Source organism: Spinacia oleracea, chromosome 2 (genome assembly GCF_020520425.1).
Source record: "Spinacia oleracea cultivar Varoflay chromosome 2, BTI_SOV_V1, whole genome shotgun sequence".
NCBI classification, from domain to species: domain Eukaryota; kingdom Viridiplantae; phylum Streptophyta; class Magnoliopsida; order Caryophyllales; family Amaranthaceae; genus Spinacia; species Spinacia oleracea.
The window spans coordinates 63,912,212-63,936,944 of record NC_079488.1 but is presented as its reverse complement, the minus strand read 5'-3'; the positions used below and the strand labels follow the sequence as shown (position 1 = coordinate 63,936,944).

The 24,733-nt window shown below is 35.2% G+C and overlaps 2 protein-coding genes across 21 annotated transcripts; one reads left to right on the top strand and one right to left on the bottom strand.

Annotated features, from left to right (window-relative positions):
• Positions 1-11,831: 11,831 nt before the first annotated feature.
• On the top strand, positions 11,832-15,536 carry LOC110799798 (potassium channel AKT1). 20 transcript variants are annotated; one of them, XR_008927907.1, is made up of 5 exons: positions 11,832-11,991; positions 12,079-12,106; positions 13,021-14,000; positions 14,481-15,048; positions 15,173-15,536. XR_008927907.1 is itself a non-coding variant. In XM_056836890.1 (4 exons), exons 2-4 carry the CDS (start codon positions 13,973-13,975, stop codon positions 15,379-15,381), a joined length of 300 nt encoding a protein of 99 aa, XP_056692868.1. In that variant the 5' UTR covers positions 11,832-12,106; positions 13,021-13,972; the 3' UTR covers positions 15,382-15,536. The 20 variants fall into 20 exon arrangements, 1 of the variants encoding a protein (XP_056692868.1); XR_008927909.1 differs by having other exon boundaries at positions 11,832-12,106; positions 13,021-13,146; positions 13,840-14,000; XR_008927900.1 differs by having other exon boundaries at positions 11,832-12,106; positions 13,021-13,146; positions 13,359-14,000.
• A 7,554-nt stretch (positions 15,537-23,090) lies between these two features.
• LOC130467465 (uncharacterized) lies at positions 23,091-24,347 on the bottom strand. The gene has a single exon (XM_056835974.1). The coding sequence runs from the start codon at positions 24,345-24,347 to the stop codon at positions 23,091-23,093; it is 1,257 nt and encodes a 418-aa protein (XP_056691952.1).
• Positions 24,348-24,733: the final 386 nt, after the last annotated feature.

The window sequence follows — 24,733 nt, the reverse complement described above, 5'->3', positions numbered from 1 at the left end:
TCGTGATTACAGTTTTAGCCTTGGGAAAAAAAAATATGTCACTCTCTCTCTTATCTTGCGTGTCACAAATTGGAGATGGAACTTTGTTTGCTGTTAAAATCTCCATCTTATGCGCATTATATATCAAAACGGCAAGACTGAAATTGGAATTCCAAATAATGATGATTTCTTTCAAAGCTTTCTTACTACTAATCTACTCTATTTCGATTTATGAAAAAAATAAAATATCATTAAGAATTTGCGATCAATCATTTGTCTCAAGCTTCACAAATTGAATTTCCAAGCTATCAATGTCAGTTTGTTTTCCAATATAAAAGGTATCAAATAGCCAAATCTTTTATTTGCTTATGTCGGTTATTAGTAACTTCTTTAGGAAGTATTAAAGTGATTTTAGTATCTTAAATTGACTAGAATTATATTTTGTAAGTTAATGTTTTCAAAGTCTTCTTATTTTATTTATGTGAGAAAATTATTAATCCTTATCATTATTATTGGAGGTGATTGTGTTAGAGAATGATCAATGGTATATCGAGTTCAAGAAAATTCATGAAGATCTTGTACGAAGTACGTATTATGGATTTATGGGAGACAATTATCGAATTCAAGTGTAATTGGTGATAAAGGATTATGGATGAAATAGATATGATTGTTATTTTGAGTAATAAGGAAATGAACAGCATTTAAGGTAACTTTTATGTTCAGCAACATTACTTTGTGCTCGTGTGTGTTTGAAATTTATTCTTTATTTTATATGATCATATATCCATGGCCATGAATATCATGAATTGCATTTATATTGAATTGTTTGATTGATATTGTGAAATTGTTTGTGAAATTGTTCGGAAAGAATTTGTCTATTGAAATAGCTTTTGAAATGATATTGTAAATTAAAAATGTACTTTGTATTTGTTTTGTTGGCATTGGATTATGACCGGATATGGAAAAGTGGGCAAGGTACAGGTGGAGGAAATATTCTAAAAATAAAGCTAAGACCGGAAAGGTCGAATTCGTGTGACAATTTGTGTTCTATGATAAGTTATGTTTGTGTCCAAAGCCTGTCCTTGCCACTAATTTGTAAAGGGAATGATCAGTGCCAGTTATAAGTTTCAAAGTTACCAAATTCTATTTCCGAACAATTGTTAAGTTATATTTTGAAAACTCTTTGAACAAATGGTTTGAAATAAAAACGTTTTGACGGGTTGAAGTAAAGGTTACGAGTTTTCCACTCATTTTGGATGTTTTGTTTTTCTATGTCTTTTTCTTTGTAAGCAGGTGTATGTTGGAGCTCGAGTTGGATTCAAGGAAGTCATGTTTGTGCATATTGGATTTGTTAATTATACTTTATAATTAAGGTTTTATTCATTGGTGAGATAAGTATTATTAATGGTTGTAAGTGTGAATGAGAATCGAAGTTTATTATTTACTCAAAGATTATTTATTTGAGTTATTTAAGGTTGCTTTGTGGGCTCACAACCCACAGGTCCAGGATCGAGTTTAAGATTTAAGGTTAATTATTCCGCTGCGTGTTAAGAGTTAATTGTGATCATTAAGGGTTAAGTGTTGTTTATTAGCAGCTCGAAAGAGCGGGCTGTTACAGCTGCTGCAAGGGCACGAATACAGCAGCTCTAAACTGCTGCAGTGGCTGTTGTTGTTCGTGTGTGTGTGTCCACTGCAGTGGCTGCCATTGCTTGCTCTTGTATGCACTACAATTGTTGTTGCTATGGCATGTTGTTGAGACAATGCAAGGCTCGTGGCAGCAACTAAATGCTTGCCTAGCTGCACACACACATAAGAGCAAAGTGCCGTAAAACATTAGTAAATCGTATAGCATTTTATTAAAAATCGAAAATCAAATTATTAATTCGTTTCGCATTTTTACAAATCGTAAAACATATAACTCGTCGACAAGCATAATGACACATTATTAACACGTTAATGCTCAAAATGACTCTTACGCAATGAGAATGCGCACAAAAGGCATATTTAGAGCAAAAACGACTAAAATATGCGCAAGACGAGAAAATGTTACGATTAATGCAAAAGTGCAACAAACGAACTAAAAACGATAAAACTAAGCGAAAATAATAATAAAAAGCTAATAAAATGAACTAAAATCCTAAGATAAGAGCGACATAAATGTCGCTCATCAGAGCTCTGATACCACTTTGTAACACCCTAATAATTCCTTGCTTTTATAAAAGACCATTTTCCAACTTAAAATAAAGGAATTAATAAAGTATTACCGCCACCGTGATAACGGTTAAGGCTAGTACCAGAATTACGCAGCGGAATTGAATGTCAACTAACTTTTAAAACATAATAAATGGAATATTGAGGCCTCCTACAATTAGGAACCATAATGGCCCAAAACCCAAAGTATAAATAATTCAAACGTTTCAAACATAATTAAAGTAAAGTTAAATAGTTCAAAATACGAAAACATGCAACTCTCTCGATTATCCCAAGCCACATGATTCCGATCTACCAACCTGCTATTTTATTCTACTCCCCATCAATGCAAGTGCAAATGATAGATCATCATAGGGTCATTAAGGCAAAGGTCATGACCAAACACACAAAGCACGTAGTCAGCAAAAGCTGAGTACTTACAAGCATAGAGTAAATGAAACTAAAACATGCATCACTCACTAAGTACTAATCAACATGCAAAAGCCATATAATAATAAACCATCACTCTTGAATACAAGACTCGACTCTTGACTTGACTCTTGACTCACAATTTAATTAGAATAAGCTTCGAACAGGCCAAAAGAAAGTTCCATAAAGGAAAGGTGATGGGAGCCAACCATACACCAAATAATAAATAATAAAATCGGGCCATACCCAGTGTCGGGCCATACCTACGGGATTCCTGCGCATAATATAAATGAAACAACGTCTTGTATCATTAGTAGGAGTACGAGCTTTCCGGCAAGAATCCCCCCATTGTTCATACTCAAGGTATATACGTTCCAAGAGTTTTGAAGCTTGTTCCGGTTGCACTTTACGTTTATTAATATTTTATTAAAGGCGAACTCAAGACTCACCAACATGCACACATACAATTAATAAACAACAACCAAAACAATCTTATTTTACATGCTTTAGGACTTGTGATCAACAAGGCAAGACACTTGTGAAATTACTACCATGTTCCTCCTCACCAAAGTGAGACTCCACATCATGCACATTAACATGAGGGTTGTGCCCTTCCACGACAAATCCTAATTCATTTCATACATAATATTCCCAACTGGACCCTACATGTGCGGTGGCTTACGTGAGCTAACCCTTCACATGTGGTAAAATAAATAGTACAATGAGGTACGAATAATTGGCTCAAAGTATGCTAGACATCCCGTACAATAGCATACAAATAAATAATCCATACCTTGCATGTGAAATAAACCATACATGCATAAATATTGAACAACATGATTGACAATGAAATCCATACTCATAATAATTTCAACATGCTTGTTCAACAATTAATTCGATAAATCCAACATCACAAATCACATGCTCGTTCACCAAAATAAACATGATTCCACATAATGTAATTCACATCATCAACAATCATGTAATGTCATTGACAAAAAGGTTGTGGTCGCCCTAGACTTGTACGTACCTTGAATACCTAAGCGTAGGGGCCACTTTGCAATAACGAGCACTCAACTAGAAATCACCTCCTATCATCAAAATAATGAAACTTAAATTATTTCCATGTTCATTAAATTTCCAGCAACTTTATAAAATTTAAAACCTCCTTTAGACTTTAGAATTCAATCGTTTTTCAATAATAAAATCGTCTCAATTTGCAAAATCAATCCCTAGTACAAAAACATACTTTTTCTGCCTTTAAAATCAATAAAAATCAACACTTTAAACCTTTATTCAAATCTGAAAATATAATTGATTATCATAATTAAAATCATCACCTAATTATGCTAATCAATTGACTCATTAGGTCTAGGTTAAAACCCTAACTTGAAAATCCCAATAACACTAGTTTATTATCATAAAAATCAATGCTTTATTTAATAAACAAATCTCAAATTTCCTCCTTTAATAATTAAAACAAGCCTAATGAATCACAACACACGAATCCTCAAACCACGGTATTCATAACCAGTTCCCAGCATTTTAATTACTCAAAACAATATTAATATAATGATTTAAAATACGGAATTTAAATAGAATAGGTAAGGAAGAAGAGAATTATACCAATCCGGCCTATAGCACGGAACAATCACGAATTAATTGTGGTTGGGCGAAAGAATTGAATAACGAACAAACACGAACACACACACACACACTCGTGTGTGTTCGCGCGGCAAGGGGCGACGACAGGGGCAGCGCGCGGGCAAGAGGCGAGGCACATCGGTGCGGTGCGCGCGGGACGAGGGGCAGGCACAGCGCTGGGCGCGCGGGACAGAGCAGGCACAGCACGCGAGGGCGCGCGGCATAGAGCAGGCACACACGCGAGGGCGCGAGGGACGGAGCAGGCACACAAGGCGCAAGGGCGCGAGGGTGCGAGCAGGCACACAACGCGCGAGGGCGCGAGGGAAGGCGACAGGCGAGCACACGGCACGAGCACCCGAGTGCTGGGCGGTCGTGTGTGAGCCGGCAAAGAGGGAGAGGAGTGAGGTGCAAGAAATCAAAGATAGGTTTTATGAGATTTTAGGGGTTCATTTAATGATGGGGGAATCCTATTTATAGGCTCCCTAATCCCTTGATGGGCTAGGCTTAGAATATTTGAGTTGGGCTTAGGAATTAAATGAATTGGGCTAGCTTAGCATTTAAATTAAACTCTTTGGATTGGGCTCGATTAATGAAACGAATTGGACTTTTTATTTAAAACCCGAAGCTTTAAAAATCATTTGCAACTCATTTAATTTCCCGACTCAAGAATTAAATTCGTTTCGTAATTAATTAAAATAATAAATATTCTAATTAATTAAAATACATTAAATAAAATACATTTAAATATTATTTAAATGCTAATAAATCGTAAAATTCTTTATAAATATAATAAAATATACTTATAAATATTATAAAAATACGAGGTATTACAACTAGCAACCTAAGCAGTTGAAGTAAAAGCACTTATTGCCTAAGAAGCAATAAAACCTGGTTGTTTAAAGTTCTTCACTGAACTTGGGTAGATTAGACGTCTGCTGACTTGATGGTTTATTGAGAAATGCGTAGAACCACTATTGTAGCAAGAAAGACTAGATCACAAAATAAACATACTCAAAAGATCTTATCATCCTATCTCGAAGAACATTCGATGAAAAGGATATTAAGATTGGCAAAGCATGATAACTAAACCTATGCAACAAGTGAGAAAGAACACTCACATTGTGGCACTGGAAATCAAGCATAGTTTTGAATTCCATTAATTATTTTAAAGATGTGTTCGAGGCCCATGGTTGTAAAACATTAGGGTTGAACATTTATCATATATGAAATGTATTTTCATATTCCATTTAATCTTGGTTTAGTATTAAATGATGAGTCCCTTCAATTTGACGATATATTCAAAATAGACTGTCAGGACCAGTCATGTGACTAAGAAATGTCTATCAAGTGAACTTGAATGTCAAAAGTTGAAAAAGGTCCCTGGTCGGAGTTTTCTATAAAGATGGACGCATAGAAAACGTTAGACGACTAGAATGCAAGATGACTAGTAGTTCTGTTTCTTGAACTATGTGGACATGGCAATGTCGCAATCATTTGCATAGATACTTACATTGGGAAGACTAGTATCAGACAGACCTATGAAACTTTACTGTAAGAGATGAAAATCTGTCATAAGTAAATTTCATTAAAATTATTAGACACTAATCCTCAATACCTGAGTGATTTGAGACTACTTGTTTGAGAACTGGTTACTTTGACGTTGTCAACCGTCGCACCATAAAAGAAGGCTATAAAGGCAAAGCTCGGGTAATCACCTATCAAACGAAGTCTAATCTCAAGATTACAAGATTGGGATTGTCCTCCCATAAATCGGGATGAGATGCTGAAAGTTGTACAAGGCCACTCGGAGAGCTAGAAACTGTAAAATGCATGGCCGTGCTCAGATGAATCATAGGCTATGATTATCTGTTTATTTGATCAGTTGAACTCTGAAACCGAGAAACACCTCTGGACATAATAAGGATGACAACTCTTACCTTTTGTTAAAGAGCAAGCATCAAGTGACAAAGGAATTAGGAAATGCACACTTGTCCCTAAGGACAAGTGAGAGACTGAAGGAAATAATGCCCTTGGTCCATGTATGCATTTAATGGTAAGTCTAATAAATGCGGTTCAGTGTTAATTATACAAGTTAATAATTCAGTGAGATCAAGTGAACTGAATGCCTAGCTAGATGCCGCTTCAGTTCAAGTGGAATTAATAATATTAATCCACAGCTTACTCTTGACTGAACCCGTAGGGTCACACAAATAGTACGTAAACGGATCAAGTATTTAATGGCATTAAATACTCCATCTATGGATATTCGGAATCGACGGATCTTGGTTCCAGTGGGAGCTGAGATCGTCAAAGGCAAATAATGAATACTCCGGAAACGATGATATTGCCGAAAACGGAAATATGGATCGTATCGGAAATATAAATATTATCCAAGTCGTAGATGTTGCCGGAAACGGAAACATGGTACGTATCGGAAAATATTATCGGGAATGGAGATATTGCCGGAATCTGAAATATTGCCGGAAACGGAAATATTGTCGGAATCGGAAATATTATCGGAATCGGAAATTTATTCCGGAATCGGAAATATTAAATATTGTTCATATCGGAAATGAATTCCGGAACCGGAAAATTAATCGGAAGCGCGACGTACGAAATAAACATCGGACGAGCTTGCTAGACGCAAGGCCTAGCACGAAGCTAGGCCCAACGCCTAGCGAAGCCCGCGCGACCAAGCAAGCAAGCCCAGCCAAGCGAGAAGCAAGGCCACGCCTGCGAAGCAAGGCCAACGAGCTGCGCGCCCCTCGTGGGCTGCGAGCAGTTGCTGGGCCAAGCCTTAGCGCGCGCGCGCACGGCGCCCTTCGTGGGCTGCTGTGCGTGTGTGTGTTTGTGCTTGTGTACGAAACCTTTATCGATTAGGATTCGTTTAAGATTAAATTCCTAAATCTACTAGAGTTTAATTAACTGAATTTAAGTTAAATTCGGATTAGCTAAATTGTTTCCTAGTAGGATTCTAATATCCGATTTCCCTACCCTATAAATAGGTGATCATACTTCACAATTTATAACGAGTAATTCAAGTATTCATTCAAGGTTTAGGCTTAAAACTCAGATTTTTATTTGTCATAAAACCGAAAATTACATAGTACCTTAGTGCAATTCTAGTTAATTAAATCTAAGGCGGATCCGAGCGTGATGTGGACTATCTACGGAGTGACGACATTTGGAGTCCCAAACTTGTTCTTGTTCGGTTCGGGCGCAGCTAGGGAGGGCACGCTACAAAGAATATGCATTCTAAATTATGCTAATTGTTATGTGGAAATTAAATTTGGATTCCTGGATTTATGGTTTTTTCGCATGATTTATATTCAATTATATGTATCATAACCTAACACCCCGATGGGTCTCGTTAAACCACACACGTTCGGACGAGCATTCAGCGGCCTATTAATGTCATCATTCCTATAATGGTAGGACGCCAACTTCCTCTCCAGATCAACCTCCTCATAAAATCGAGGATACTTGTGTCGGATAGCATAAGACGTAACACCAACCGCTCCGGAGTACTAGCTCTCCGGCTAAATCCAACACTTTCCTCCACTTCAGCAGAAGTTTCCATCAGAAAATCGGTAATAATTTCAACTTCCGGATGCCCTGAAGCATCAGGAGTCGAAGACCCATAACCCTTCTTAGGTTGCATCAGAGGAATCTCCATTTCCTCTCCTTCACTAGAAGATTTCACAACAAATTTTTGACTTGCCTTTATCTCGAACCATCCTAGAAATCCTAGATCTAGGGTTTAAAAGATGGGGTAGAAGAAAAAACAAAAGAAAACGAGAAGAACAAATAAAATACCTTCTTAAAAAGATAATTTGCCGATGAATTGAGCGCACCACAGTTTCGAAGCAAATTTGAAGTGACGAAGTCGCAGCAGCAGAAAAATCAAATAGCAAGATCGCAGGAATTCGTGAGATTTTTGGATATGCGGAAAGAAAAGTAAAAGTTGAAACAAAGGAATATACCTTGTATTTATAGAGGCACAACCCTAAGATGTTTCCACTTCCACACTTAACCGTTTACCGCTTGGTAACGAAAGCTGAAAAGTTGCTTGCCTAAACGCGAAACACGTACCTGATACGTGGCAATTTCGAATTCGAAATTCAAAGAAAACGAAAAAGAAACGGGTCTTTTGGCACAAAAGTTCGACAGATGGATTCAAATACCCATTCATTTAACCTTAAAAGGAATGGGTCTGGCCTGGGGGCATGTCGTTTGGGTGCCCAATTGGGCCTACGGCCCAAAAGCCCACTAGGCTTACAAAACACATAGCAGACTCCTCTAGAGGATTCTCAATCCTTTATATGGCTAAAGGCCCACTATAATAAAGCCCATAAGCATTTATTATGGAATACTATAAATATGTCGCCTTTGTGCATATCCCAATGTATGCTCATTTATTGTCTTCACACGCACTTAAACCTACAGAACTCTCTCTACATTCCGAACCTACTCTTACTTAGGCATCAGAAGGGCTTTCCTCAAAACACTGCACCCCCAAGACCAGTTAATCTCACTTGTGCAGTTGTGTGCATTTACATTCAAGTCCAATCAATCAAATACAAGAAAGGTCTTCTCTCGTACACGAATAGGCTTCATCCGAAGCGACTTGTTTCATCCGAAGCTGGAATAATAAGGATCTTGCATCACTCAATTAAGGCGGTGGAGCATCTTCTACCACCAACGCATAATCAATCTTTCAGATGGACCAATTGGAACTTCAATGATTGAATACCCGTCTATAAAGAGATCCAATGAGATATAATGCATATGATGTTAGTTGGATGTATGATGGTAATAAGTTTAGAGTCATGGAACATAGTTATTTTTTAGATAGGCTTTGTTCCATGCTACTTCCGATGTGTATGTACACATAAGTGGTAGCTCTTATCATTGTTTTACAGTGCTTTTTCAAACACTACAATCTACTCTCTTCGCACTTTAATGATTGCTATAGTTTCTTAATTGGCCGTATTTAAATGATTGTGCACTTTCTATTTAAACTCAATGGCATTTCATGTCATCTCGTCACATGTCGCCCCCATTAGATGGCATGTACATAGCGCCACGTCATAGTCACATTAACATATAATAATTTCATACAAAAAGATGAAGAAATGCAAACATCAATGCTTGAACTCATGACCTCATGCTCATGAACTAGAACTTTAACCACTAATCCAATAACACAACATATGATATTTAAGCAATTCAAAACATATAAATTATGCTTATATTAAAAGTTTACTACCTACCATAAATATGTATTTTAATTATTTCTTATCAAAATAACTATACTTACAATTTTTCTATTTACATTTACGTTTTTTTTCACAACTTCATTTACAACTATGTTTTTTAAGCAAGCCAGTTCATTTACATTTACTTAAAGCTATGAAAAAAAAGGAATAATTTGAATTTAAACATAGCAAACAACTACTCCACTTTAAATTTAAACTAGATTTGAAGCCCGTGCGATGCACGGGTTACTTAGTAATTGTATTATAACAATCTAATAAGTGATAGCCTTTTATACGATATATGTTTTGTCAATCATACCAGATACTTTTTAATCTTTTTTTTAATCTTTTTGTAGTATTAATGGAAAAATCAACAAACTAAATATTTAAAGGAGAAGCATGGAAAAAAACTCAGACACTTGCGAAGCCCTCCTCTCATTTTCATACCATAAAAAAAAGATCTCTAAAATATTATAAACAATCCATAGAGGGTATATATCACTGGAAAATACTTTAATTTCAATCTCCATATTATAACTACTTTTATTGTAATCAGTAGTAGCTTCAGAAGAAGTGATATAAAGGTGTGCTTCAAATTGCTATACTAAAACATTAGACAAATACAGTGATAAATCTAGGGTTTTATAGTTTGTCAAAAATTCAAACGTTGATTATATAAAAAACCGTACTTGCACACAATTTATTGTGAATCAATAAACATAACAATAATATATTATCAGATAAATTGAAAATTACTGTTAAATTAAAATTTATAGAAATCATAACTTGATCATTCTTATAAATTATCTGCAAGATGGGAAAAAAAATATATTAAAATATGGATAAATGAATAAAATAATAATCTGTAATACAAATCACTATGAACTGAACAGAGAAATTCAACTAAAAATAATTTCATAACGGTAAACCAAAAGAAATTAAAATATGGTATAAAGCAATATAATTTAAAGGGTTGTTTTCTTAACAAATATGCAATTAAGCACAAATAAATACATTAATGAACACATACATAGTATATATATTATGTACATAAAAATCAAATGTTTGTTATCTGGAAAGAAAAAAAATTGAAGTATATATGATGCATTCATTAGTTTTTCAACTTACATTAAACTTTATCTTAACAAATTTTATGCCAAAAAATACATCAAACTTTATCATGTCCGGAACTCATTTTTATTAGTGTAAAACTCTATATATATATTTTAAAATTGTTTAATTAAGATATTCAAGGGTTAGCTATTTTGTTAATGATTTGCTTGTAAGTTGCATGTCATTGAGCAAACCTCCACCATGTCACGGCACTCATGAATAATAATATTATATTTTAATCTTCAAGCTAGCCAGGAAAGATAAAATATATATTTCGTTGTTTCTTTCTTTTTCTTTTTTGAGCGAAGCGATAAATTATATGAAGTACTTCGTAGATGATTTCGCTAGAATATGTCAAATGCTAGAATATTGATTTTCTCATACGGAGTATATGCATTATAGAGTGTTTGTATTAGTAATTATTTAATAAAAAATGTCTATACATCACCAAATTATTTATCTACATTGGCCACACATTTTTTATTCTAAAATAAATTAGAAACCTTATTTTTCATTGGTTGAAATCTAATGATTTTCTACATGGCGCTCTAATAACTGATCAAATATGTCTGCTTTAATCAAAGTATTTCCTACGTGACACTCTAATAACTGGGTAAATGTGTTCGCTTTAATAATATATATTTCGTATTAGATTTAACCCCTACGGCAAAAAATGCAGTTGAAGTTATCAGTCACGCGTAGGTGAAGCTGAAGGTGAAAAGATAGCTAATTAATGAATAATATTGTATTATTTGGGTATTTAATTTATGTTGGTATAATTTGGATGAAAATTATAAATGTATTATGTAGTATGTCAAATTAACGTAGTATATTTGAGATAATATTTGGATAAGAAGTTTATTATTTTATTAGATTTACTCTTTAATTGTTAGAGTTGTATGTGTAATTAACTAATTAATATATCTATATGACACTTAATTGTTGGCCGAAATCTATTGGTTTTGAAAGTATTTTTTAATTCAAAAATACATTAGAAATCTTAGTTTTCATTGGCCGAAACCAATAGTAATCCTACGTGGCGCTCTAATATTTCAGCAAATATGCCTCCTTTGTATATATATATTTACACTCAAATGAGAAGAATGAGAATCAATCTCGTGCGTTCGCTAAAAACAGATCTAACCGTTCCCACACATTATCGTAATGGCATACTTGTAAATATTGCAAAAAAAAAATCGAGTAAATTATGAAAAAGAAAACAAGTACTTTCTCTCTCCTCGCGAGTTACCCTCAGCTCTTCTCTCTCCTCCATGTTTTCTCTCCTTCGTGATTCTCTCTCCTCTCCGTCACCACCACTGCTGCAACCACCGCGCCGCCACTATCTCTCACGCTGCCATCTTCCACGTGTCGTCAATTTGTGAGATTTCTTTTATTTTTATTTTCTCCTCTCCTGCGATTCAGTGAGCCATCTTTCATCCCCTAATTTTGGAGATCTATTGCCCAGTTGCTTTGATTGATCTTCGATTTTCCAGGTTAGGTATTTTATTGTTATTTCTTTTGTTTTTCGATTGAAAGTTTTGTCCTGGTTCGTTTTTATTTCTTCTGATTTTTCGATTGAGGTTTATGAATTAGGTTTTCTTTTCTTCGAATTAGCGTATTTTGATTATTTGTTAGTTATTATGCTAATGAATTTCTCTTTCCCTCATATTTTTTATGATTGTATGTTGTGATTTTTAAAATTTGAGAGTTAGGTCAATTTCACGAGAATAATTTTTTGATGGTTTATGTGTGTTCTTCAATTGGTTGAATTAGTTTGTGATTTGAAGTTTAACTTCGTCTTTCATTGAAACCAGTGCTTGTATTTATCGATTTTCATTGAAACTTTTGAACTCAAGTTGTTAGAAATTCTAATAGAAGAATCCTTAGTTTGTGTGTGTGGGGGGAGGGGGGTGGAGTAAGATTTCTTGTGAAAATGCCAGAGAAATGTTGGGGTTAAACCCACATACTGTGCCTTCTATGGAGGTTGATAGGCCTGAACTTTTGATGATTGGAACTGATGTAAGAACCCTTTTCATGCCGAATAGTGTGTTGTTGTTAGAGAAGACTTTTGGGGCTAGGAAAATCACACTTTTCCATCTTTTCTCTAGGATAATGTGAAGTGTTATGAAATGTAAACAATCTTGCTAAAATGAACAATATTTTTCCCCAAGAATGTGTATCATTTCTTGTCAAGGAGATTTTTTCCCCTAAGACAAAAGTTTAACTTACCTGTAAAAACTCCCCTTCCAAGTCCTTCAGAAGCTGATGTATCTGCAGTGAAGTGCACCTGTTCAGAATTATGACTCCTATATCTTCAATCAGTAGCATCAAAATATGAAATCTCCTTTAAAAAAGTATGACAGGCTCGTATTTTAGTGCATTTATGAGAATATAAATCTTCTTGCAGTACTAGGCACGAGCACATGACAATTCTATACATAATGCATGGAGCTAGAGACATGATTGAATTTGAAACTCTGCAGATAGTGCGTTAAAGGATGTAACATGCCTTTGAAACTTCCTCGATGATAAGGTACTTTTTTTTCTTTTTGAAAGCAACCTGAAGGTTTCTTATGATTATATTGACACTGAACACAGAATACGTAACTAGCATAGCTTAAAGACCCTATCACCTGATGCTACAGGGTTTGAGTTTTTTTTGTGGAGACCCAATCTTCTGAAACAAATGCAGATAGTTTTCATCAATACCTTATGTGGTTGGCAGTAAGACATCTTTGACTGTAGTTTGCAGAAGGGATTATATCTGGGTCGATATCTCTACACCTGATCTACATTAGGTGAATGGGGTTGTCAGGGTTATGCATCACACTGAGTAAAAACCCCAGAGGTAAATTCCAGCTAAATCTACATTAGCAGCTATTCCCTTTGTCAACTAACAGCATGTACATTCGTTCATGGCTCTCCAAAGTGTGCTCCTCTCTCTCTCCTACACGATACCGCCAAGATATCTTCCAAAAATTGTTGCTGATTTTATTTCATCAATTAGTATCAATCAAACACTAGTTGATTGCCAATTAATTTCCTTCTTGGTCAGTCTTCTTGTTTATATTAGTCAGCCTTCCTGTCTATCCCTCAGTTCAAAAAGGAATGACAGGCTTCAGGGTTGCTGTTCAGTAGATCAGTCCAATAATAAGGTAAGTCTGAAATCCGTTTGCTACCAGTCTGTTGCTACATTCCTATTATCCTCTGGTGTTGTTATACGTAGGTACTGCAACTACTGAATCATTTTCTCCTACCTGCATCTATTGGAGAAGCAAGTTTCCAGGGTTGCTCAGGTCTACCGTGCTGCTGTTTTTGTCAACTTGGACTAGCGTTGACTTCTGGCCTTGTTGCTTCTTATGCTGTTGATGTTGGTATGTTATTGTTGTAAGTTTTCTACTCAAGTGATGCCTATTAGCTCAATTTCGAATTATTTTGATTTACCTTTTTTTTGGTTTTTGGTTTACTTTTGTGGATTTTATTTAAAAACACTAGCCTACTAGCTCAATAGGTAGAGCATTGTGAAAATGCACAAAAGATGTGGCTTCGAATCCCACGTAGGTTAATCTTCACTTTTTGCTCATTTTTTTAGTTTACACAAATGAGAAAATATTTTTGCTCATTTTTAAAATTTTAAAGTTCGGATTTGTGAAAGCTTTTGCTCATCGTGTCTAAATGAGCAAATAAATTTGCTCATTTTTCATAGTTTATACAAATGAGCAAATATTTTTGCTCATTTTTTAAAGTTCGGATTTGTTAATATTGAAAACTTTTGCTCATCGTTTCTAAATGAGCAAGTAAATTTTCTCATTATTTATAATTTACACAAATGAGCAAATACTTATGCTCATTTTTAAAATTTTAAAGTTCAGATTTGCACTAATCTAGCTAGGTGGTGAGCGACCATATTACCATCTCTTTTGACATGAGACCAAATAATGCAATCAAGCTTAGAGCTAAGGGCTAGAACATCATCAAGTATACCATCTAAATCATAAAAGAAAGTTTAAGCCTTCGTTATTCTTGAAACGAGCACCTGACAATCAGTTTTCAAGATCACTTTGTTGTAGCCATACCTTCGAGCCAGTTGGATTGCAAAGAGGATGGCCTTGCATTCTGCAATAACTGGAGGCCAGCGCCCTTGAAACCTTTGACATCCCCAAACAGGACCTCGCCACTTGAGTCTCTCCCCACTACTCCAACCCCAATCAACAACTAAAGAAGCATCTAAACTTAACAAAACTTGAGGGAGGAGCCTGCCATTTGTTTGAGCTTTTGCAACAGTGTGGACCTCTTGACATTGCACCATAATTTTGGTTTGATGTTTGTCAAAATCACCTGACTGTCTCAAACTGCCAGCATATTGCAGCATCAAATGGAAGTGAAAAATGTGTGCGTCTCCTGCTAGACTATGGTGCTGATCCAAATTGTAGAGGTATATTTATCAACAGTTCTAAACTAATTGAACACCCCTGAAAAGGCTTGTTAAAAATGCAGGGGAAACAGACTTTCTGACAAAGTTTTTCTGAAGTTTTCATTGTCTTTCTTACTGAATACAGATCAAGAAGGGAGCATAACATTATGGGATGCAATGCAGGGTGGTCATGGGGCGGTGGTGAAACATCTAAAAAACTACGGTGCTAACATTCGTGCATGCGATATAGGTCTGTATGCTTGTATAGAACCCCGACCTCCTCAAACTAGTTGTCCGCGAGGGTGGCGATGTAATTCTCGCAGCAGCTACTGTTGTTTCAATGTTCAACGGTAGCACAACCTTGCACGTGGCAGTTAGCGAAGGGAACTCCACGTGCTTTCCTCAAGAATCGGTTTATTTAGTGCATATAAAAATTAAAACCTTTGTAGTTACATACAAAAAATGAAACAACTGAGCAAATTTTAAAGTTCGGGTTTGTTAATATTGCTCATTGTGTCCAAATGAGCCAATATTTAAAAATCTTAGATTACATAACATTTAAAAAATTTGCTCATTTTTTATAATTTACACAAATGAGCAAATATTTTTGCTCATTTTTAAAATTTTAAAGTCCGGTTTTTTTAATATTCAAAACTTTTGCTCATTGTGTCTAAATGAGCAAATATTTTAAAATCTCAGATTACTCAACATTCAAAAAATTTGCTCATTTTTTATAGTTTACACAAATGAGCAAAATATCTTTGCCCATTTTTTATAGTTTATACAAATGAGAAAATATTTTTGCTCATTTAATATAGTTCACACAAATGAGCATTTTTAAAATTTTAAATTTTGGTTTTGTTAATATTCAAATTTTTTGCTCATTCTGTCTAAATGAGCAAATATTTTAAATGAGAAAATATGTTAACATTCAAAAAATTTTCTCATTTTTATAGGTTATACAAATGAGCAAATATTTTTTCTCATTTTATATAGTTTACACAAATGAGCAAATATTTTTGCTCATTTTTAAAATTCGGGTTTGTTAATATTCAAAACTTTTGCTCTGTGTCTAAATGAGCAAATATTTTAAAATCTCCGATTACTTAACATTAAAAATAAATTCTCATTTTTTATAATTTACACAAATGAGCAAATATTTTTGCTCATTTTTTTTTATAGTTTACACAAATGAGCAAAATATCTTTGCTAATTTTTTATAGTTTATACAAATGAGCAAATATTTTTGCTCATTTCATATAGTTTACACAAATGAGCAAATATTTTTGCTCATTTTATAAATTTTAAAGTTTGGTTTTGTTAATATTCAAAACTTTTGCTCATTCTGTCTAAATGAGCAAATATTTTAAAATCTCATATTACTTAACATTCAAAAAATGTTCTCATTTTTTATAGTTTATACAAATGAGCAAATATTTTTGCTCATTTTTTAAAGTTGGGGTTTGTTAATATTCAAAAATTTGCTCATTGTGTCTAAATGAGCAAAAAATTTGAAATCTCAAATTACTTAAGATTCAAAAAAATTTCATTAATTCCAAAATTGGTGCTCTTTGCAAGAAATATGCTGCAAGTTCAATATCTGAACTAGTTCCTCTGAAGTTGCACAATGTGACAGACCTCAAATTGTTAAAAGCACATTCAACATGCGTGATATTTGGCTTTCGGTGTTCCGAGATGAAGTTTTCCTCCTCAGACACGGTTAAAAGCTACAAAATTAAACCAAATTAGAAAGACAGATCGAAAGTTAAAAATATGTAGGGTAGTATAAGTTTAAGCCGTACTTCTATGGAAATCTTCTGTGAAGAAGGACAGCTGCAGTGCTTAAAGAAGTAGTATATATCTGAGTTGAATAGTCCAAATAATGGCTTGTTAACAAGCTGCACTTCCTGCAGATTGCTGAATTTCACTTGAAAGTCTTTGACCAAACTCGGTTGCATATTGAGTGTCTGATCTATCACCTGGAAAAATGTAGACTTTGCAGTTCTTGTACACAAATTGTAGGAATGCATAGCATGGGATAGGAGTTGCGATTGTTGCTCCTTGTAAAAATAAATAGAATCAGAATAATCAAGTAGGAGAACTAATATCATAAAAAAAACACAAAGAGTTTCCTATGTAGGATTCGAACTAATATCACTGTGCATTGGAACAAAGCTCTACCAATTGAGCTATATAATAGACATTACTTCATGTTGGTACCAACACAATACGAACTTTCGATGTTTTGTCTGAACTTAATTTTTTTCCAGAAATGCTTAGAAGCAGCAGTAACCAAAAAATAAAATCAAGATTCCAAGGCTATTATATACATACCCTGAATCTTATGCTTGGTTTGTTGAAAAACTTGTCTAATGTTGCAGTTACACTCCATTTTCAGTACTCCGAACTCCAAAGAGACACGAGGATATCAGCAATACAACCCATCAGATCAATCTCAAATTGGTTGTACTGGAAATATAACAGCCCGCTCTTAACGAGCTGCTAATTAGAATTACTTAGTAGCATTAATCAAACTTAGCTCTTAACCCACAAGGAATTAATCCATAATATTCAATGACTCTTCATATTTAACTTAAGAATATTCACACAAAAACTATTACAACTTATATATGAAATTCAGCTAGCATATATCTCTTTTTGCATTCGTGATCCCTGATTCAACTTCCAGCATTAACTAAACCTGTAAAATCACGAATAGGAATCTGCCCCCACCAGGACAGGTTCAAAGAACAAAGTCAGGGAAACTGAGTACACATTGCCCAACCTGAAACTAATTTTAGTGGCTTAAAACATAATTTCGTGAGTTATTTATTTCAAAGATAAAACCGATTCAATACGAATCGAATCATATTCAAAATTGCAATAATTTAAAGCACTTGAAACATTGAACAAAACTTTGATGTTCATAATTGATAAATACTCCCTCCGTTTCTTTTTGTTGTATCTGTTTCCTTTTTAGTCGTTTCATAATGTTGTATCCCCTTAGAATCTTTCCATTTTTGGACATACTTTTTGTCCTAAAATACCCTTATATTTCAATCTAATAACCAAAAAACCTAAAGAATCTACCCATATTCCCACCTAATTTTCCCCACCCATAATATTTTATTCATTTAACCCACCCACCTCCCTTATTAAATTAATAAAACCCTAACGTCACTCTCACCTCTCTCTCCTTATAACCCGTCCCTCTTACCCTCTCTCTCCTCATTCTCTTCGGATCCCTCTCTCCTCCTGTCTCCCTCTCTCTCCTCAAGAAATCTCTCTGTTTCTCTAAAAACCCTAACCTTCTCCGCCCCTGTTCTTCATTTTTTTTTTGGTGAGATCTCTCAGATCTTTGGGTTTTTCGCTCAAAATTGTTCTCAAACTTTAACCGGAACGACATTCCGGTGAGATCCCCTCTAGTTTTGTCCCCTTTGTCGTCCCAAATCCCGGTTGGTAATCGATTCTCTGGTGAAATTTTTTTGGGGATAAAATCGGAGTTTTATTAGGGTTTTATTAATTTCTTAATGGGATCCTCTTCCTCCAAACATCTTCCGAGTTATTCGGTTGGTACTTCTGGGCAACGAATTCCTGACTCAAACTGTGATTGGGGCTCGAAATGCATTTGTCCCAACAACGAGCACTCGTATTCTGGCGAGTATCTGAATAATTCGAGGTTGGCCCAGAAGGAGAACACGAGTACCCGAAATTATCTCAAAGCTTGGTTTGAGAAAATGGAAGTGGAGCCTGGTGAAGAGGTGGAGTCCAAATACGACGATCGAGTCCCCACACCAGCAGATCTGAGATTCTTTGGAGGAGACGAATCTGATGAGGTATATTTCCTTATTTTTGGGTTTTTTTTCCTGATTTTTCGAGTTAATTAGGGTTTACTCTGTTTTTGTGTTTCTTGGAGAAAATCTGTGATTTTTGGTTGAAACGTAGGTTTTCTAATAAAATTAGGCTTACTCTGCATGTTCTGATTTTTTGTGAATTTTAATGATTTTTTTCATTTGTTGATGATTTTTGTGAATTTTTTTAGATTTAACATTGGTTCATTTTTTTTCATCATGCATGTCCCAAAAATGTTTGATTTTTGTGTTAAATGATGAAGTTTTCGAATTGCATGTCAGAGATTCGTTGATATTTTTTGTTAAATGATGAAGTTTTCTAATTGCATGTCAGAGATCCCTTGATTTATTTTGTTAAATGATAAATTTTCGAATTGCATGTCAGAGATCCCTTGATTTTTTTGGTTAAATGATGAAGTTCATGAATTGCATGTCAGGGATCCCTTGATTTTTCTCGAATTTTATGACATTTTTTAAATTGCATGTTGAATACCATGAATGTTAGTCTGTTTTGGTTGATTTGGATGTTCAATTCCATGATTAATTTGATGATGTTGTTCTTTGATCTTGTTAAGTTGATCTAGTTCAGTTGCATTTTGCATGTTCTTTAAATTGCATGTTGAATCCCGTGGTTGTTCTTTGGTGATGTTGTTCAGTTCAGACATGTGTGATGGTCTTCGTATGATGATCTTGTGACTTGATCTATTTATGATGATCTTGTTCAGTTTAATTAATAAATCCCATGAATGTTTGTGATGATGTGAAATATATTAAACATATTTTATGTCCCCTCTTGATTGCAAGGAACCCAATCACTCTGATTCATTCGACCTATACTATGTGGGTGAGTGTGAGAAAACAACTGTTGGTCCAGAGGTTTCTGATGGGCAATGTTCGGTTTCGTCCCCAAACGTGAAGGAAGATGAAATAAAAAATAAAAAAATAAAAAAAAGCCACCTAAGGGTGTTGATGATGCTTAGAGATTAGTGTGTCTTCTATAAACCCTCTTTTAATTATATTTGGGTTGCTGGTTAGCTGTGGAGACATAAGGTGGAGTAGCCAACAACTGTGATCTGTTGTTGGCAAGGGGTGTTGTTGTTTTGTTGATGATGTGATAGGGTTTGGAGTGTATTCATGTCCTCTATTATTGCCTTGTTGCTTGAAACATGTTGCCTTGTTGATTGATGAATGTTGCCTTGTGTGCTTGCTGATTTAATAATATTGCCTGTTGAAACTGTGATATGTTTGCTGGTTGATTAGTGTTGCCTTGAGAGGGGTGAAAGCATATGGGATGGGTTTATGAATAAAATTTTAACATGTGATTGGAAAAAAACAGTTTCATTAAAGTCCCCTCTTATTGTTTGCCTTTCCTGAATGCTTGGTCTGTGATGTTAGGGTTTGAATGAGGTCTATGATGAGTCTTTCAGTGCTGAGAAACTATCCATGTTTCATAAACCACAGTGCGCCATTAGCATCCAGCCGTAGGCTGTATGAGGCTTTTGTGTGCTAATGGTTTGTGAACATGGTGTGGTTCAATGAAGCTTGGGGACATCTGAGATCAAATTTAACATGATTTGTTTTGGCTTTCCGATCTTTTACCAGTTTTAATGTCTTAGGAATCAATGAAATTGAATCCGTCACATATAAACTGGCATTAGACCGGGGAGGCAATTCATGTCTTGTTTACTTAGAGGTTAGTTGTCCCCAAAAGTGCCTTTGTATGTTACATCGATGATGAGTCTTTCATATGCTGAGAAACAATTAAGGTTACCTACACTCACTCGTGCTGCCATTAGTATCAGTGATGATGCTTCTCAGGCGCTAAGTGTGTGTAGGTTGAATTTGTTTCAATGATGCTTGGGGACATCTGAGAGGAATTTTGATGTCATGCATGTTTCACTTTTGTTAGTTAGGTGGTCCTTCAAAGGGGATTGACTTATTTTTAAATATCCAATGCGATAGTTCACAATTTGTTAATTCCCTTTGGAAGGACCACCATGACACTTAAACAACATGTTTGATTGTGGTGTTAATGATAATCAATGATGTTAAAGGTTGATATCCTGAGATTTATGTTTCAATACTTGTCCTTTAACTCCTTTTGTCTAATGGAGTGATTGTCATTTCACATGATCAGTAGTGAATATCAATAATTCCATTCGGCAAAAGGATGTTAAAGTTGAGAAAATATTGATACAATAGATCAATGATGCTATTCAACAACTCTGAGATTGGAACCCTAATGTTTGCTAATGTCCCATGTGTGAGTTTGATCATTGTGATATGTGATGTAATTGTTGATTATCTTAGATTTTGGTTTCTAACATATTCCCTCGTCCCCTTTTACAAAAGGGGATAAATTTCATTTCAAAAACAAACAAGTGATCATGTAATCCCTTTTGTGAAAGGGTGATGAGGTTGTTAAAATTTAGAAACATACTACATATATGCTGTAAATCAACCTAACTGAGATTGTTGTGCCTTGTCCATTGCTGCCTTGTTATTTGTTTTGAGTCATCTATGATGAGTCTTCATTTGCTGACACTCAAACCCTATATTCCATTAACACTCATGCGCCATTAGCATGAATAATGCTTCTCAGGAGCTAAGTGTTGGTGGATGGGGTTTGTGTGAGGGATGCTTGGGGACATTCTGAGATGGTTGTGTGTACTTGCTTCTATGTACTTGATGCCTTCTTCTTCATGCTTTGTTCAATAATGAATTGGTTTAAGCATATCGAATTTTACTTTTGTTGACGCATCGGTATCTAGGTGGTAAGATTTTCCATCTGAAAATGATGTTATATGCATTCTTTCCACTTAGATGCCGATGTGTTTAGATAAGTGATTTTGCATATGACTTTCTAAGTATGTTGTAAGTAAATACCTTGCCTTTGCTGCCTTGCTCATGGCCTTGTTTTTTTGAGTTGTTCAATGATGAAATGATTTAGTAACTCGAATATTACATCTTTTGACGCATCGGTTTCAAAGTGGGAATAAATTCCATCTGAAAATGATGTGATATGCATTCTTTCCATTTTGAAGCCGATGTGTTTGGAGTTGTGATTTTGCATGTCCTGAGTTTCCTACACTTTTAGTATCCTCTGTCAAATGGAGTGACTTTTCTTTCCCATTTCTGTCTGCGTTAGTCATTCACTCCATTTGGGAGGAGGATATTAAAGTTTAGGATTCAATGATGATGAACACATACAAACTGAGAACAACATGTCCCCATGCTTTGCCTTGGCTTGAAAATGAATTCATGTGTTGCCTTGAAAACATAAAGTTGTCCCCTTAATGGTTTAAGGAATGGCTGACTCATTCAATTGATGTTTTGTGTTTCAATTACAACTAGAAATAATAAACATGATTGTGATTATGATGAACAAAAACTAAACTATGATTGTGATAACCTAGTTATTGTTGCCTTGTGCATTGCTGCCTAGTTATTGTTGCCTTGTTGATGTTGTCTTGTTCATGTTGCCTTGTGCATTGTTGCCTTATGATTTTGACTTATCCTGAAATCATATGTTAATATGCAATGTACATGTTCCCTTATGATTTTGAATAATCCTGAAATCATATGTTAATATGCAATGTACATGAATAACTACAAATATGTGAGTATGATGAACAAAAACTAAAGATTAACAACAATAATTTGATTCATTCATTCTTCCAGTTGATATGTTGCTTCCAAAATGTTTTAAATACATGTGATGCTTTCATTCAAGCTTACAAAAGTGACATTCTGTTTGTTCTTGTAACTTTTAAAACATGTTCCCAAAACACAAAAAGTAATCTCTCGTTCTTGCTCTATACTTCACTGATTTGCTCTCCATTCATCAACAAGTTGTTTGCATTCATTCACAGCCCACCTTGGGGCCTTAACTTGTTCTGGCAGATTCCCCTCATCTTCTAAAATCTTTTTCTTGTTGTGTGGGAGTTGGTAGTCATTGTCCCCCTTGTGTTTAAAAATTTCATTTCCAACATATTGAAGTGACATCCACACATTAGATAGAGTCTTTGCATGCAGTTCATTATATGCCTCAGTCACAGCACCACTTAAATCTTCAACTGTTTTAGGCATCTTTTTGTGCATTAGTGATTGAATTGACCTAAAGAACCCCAAGTCTAATATGTTACAATCTGGACTGTTTGCTGGCTGCTGAGTCAATATCAATGTGAAGCCATCTTGCTTGTAATGTTGCTGTCATTCTTGATCATTTTGCAAAATGTGTGCCTTTGCATTGTCTTGAATGATGTATATCACCCTTTTCCCCTCATGTGGTGGCCATTTCTCTTTAATTGCTGGGATTAGGTAGTTGATTAGCATGGCCCTAGTTGCAATCTGATTCACTGACTTGATTGGTTTAGTCTCAATTGTCCCCTTGACTCTGTTTTTGGATGTTCTCTTTGCTGCCACTGCATCTGTGAATGGAAATATACCAAGTTTCCCATCCCACTCACACTGCCCATCTTGTCCCCACCTTGGCCTTGCTACTGCTGCCATAAACATGAACTTTGGAATCTTAGTTCTTGATTTTCCCTTCCTGTGTGGAAATGGTTCATTGTTTGCTAAATAAACTCTTTGACTTTTTTGTGTAAGATAGAACCATTTCTCATCGATCTGAATGAAATCATACATGCTGTAATATGTGGGATCATTTGGTATTGAGTAGTCCATTAAGAGACCAAGTACCCACTTCATCCTTGCCATCTTGCATTCTTCTGAAATGCCTGAATTCAATGGACTTGAATGTGGTTTTATCTGTTTTCTTTTCACCATTCTCCAAACTGTTGTGGGACTCAAATTGAGCATCCTTGCTAGATCAATAATGGTTGTTCTATCCCCCATGGCTATGGAGGCTATAAACTCATATGTTACTTGAATTCTCTTCCTCCCACAGTTGTGATATTTGCTATCATAGAAATACGAATCCATGGCTGCCTTATGTGCCAATGCTCTCTGCCATATTAGTCTAATTGTCTTCCTTGTGTAACCAAACTTTATAACAGCCTGCCTATTTGTCCCATGAATGAGTTCATCTGAATGCTTTTCTTTTCTTAAGAGAAGGAACAACAAGATTTCCAACCTTAATTCGTTGTTAATCCTTGGGGTTCTAGGCTTATGATGATTTTGCTCTGTTTCTGTTTGATGAATTGGAGATGGTGGGAACTCTTGTTGTGTTGGCATGTTCAAATCAAACAAAAATGGAACTGAGTGGTTATCTGATATACCTGATGTATGCTGTGGTCCCACTTCACATTCTTGTGCATATTCTTGTCCCACTTCATTCAGATCTGGCAATTGTTGATTTTGCTCAAAGTCCCCTATTTGATGAGCATTTACTTCACTTTCAGCATTTTGGGTTGCCTCATCATCATCATAATCTGAATCAGAGTTCGTGCCGTCTCCTTCATCATCGGAAAAACCGAGGAACTCGTCCTCCTCTTGATCTGAAGCCATTAATGTCCCCTTGCTGATTAATTGTAGTGCATTTATTGCCTTTGGTTTTTTGTTGTTGTAACTGATATTAAAACAGTTGGAATTTATGAGGGTTTTTGGGTAGAAAATGACCCCTATTTATAAAGGGTGGTAAATGTAGAAAGTTTGGAGGGAAAAAGTTTGGAGGGAAAACTTTTTGCTAAATTTCTGTTTTTGGAGGGAAGTGTAAAAAGGGAAGTGGACTTTCCCAATTTGGGAAGTCTTCCCTCCGTTTTTTTCTGTTGCTGTAATCTCATTGGATGAAATAAATCCACCTCATGTACTTTGGTCCCCACTTCAATCAGATTTTTTCTGATTTTTGATTAATTAAATGAAAATATCCCCTTTCCCATAATTCTTTAATATTT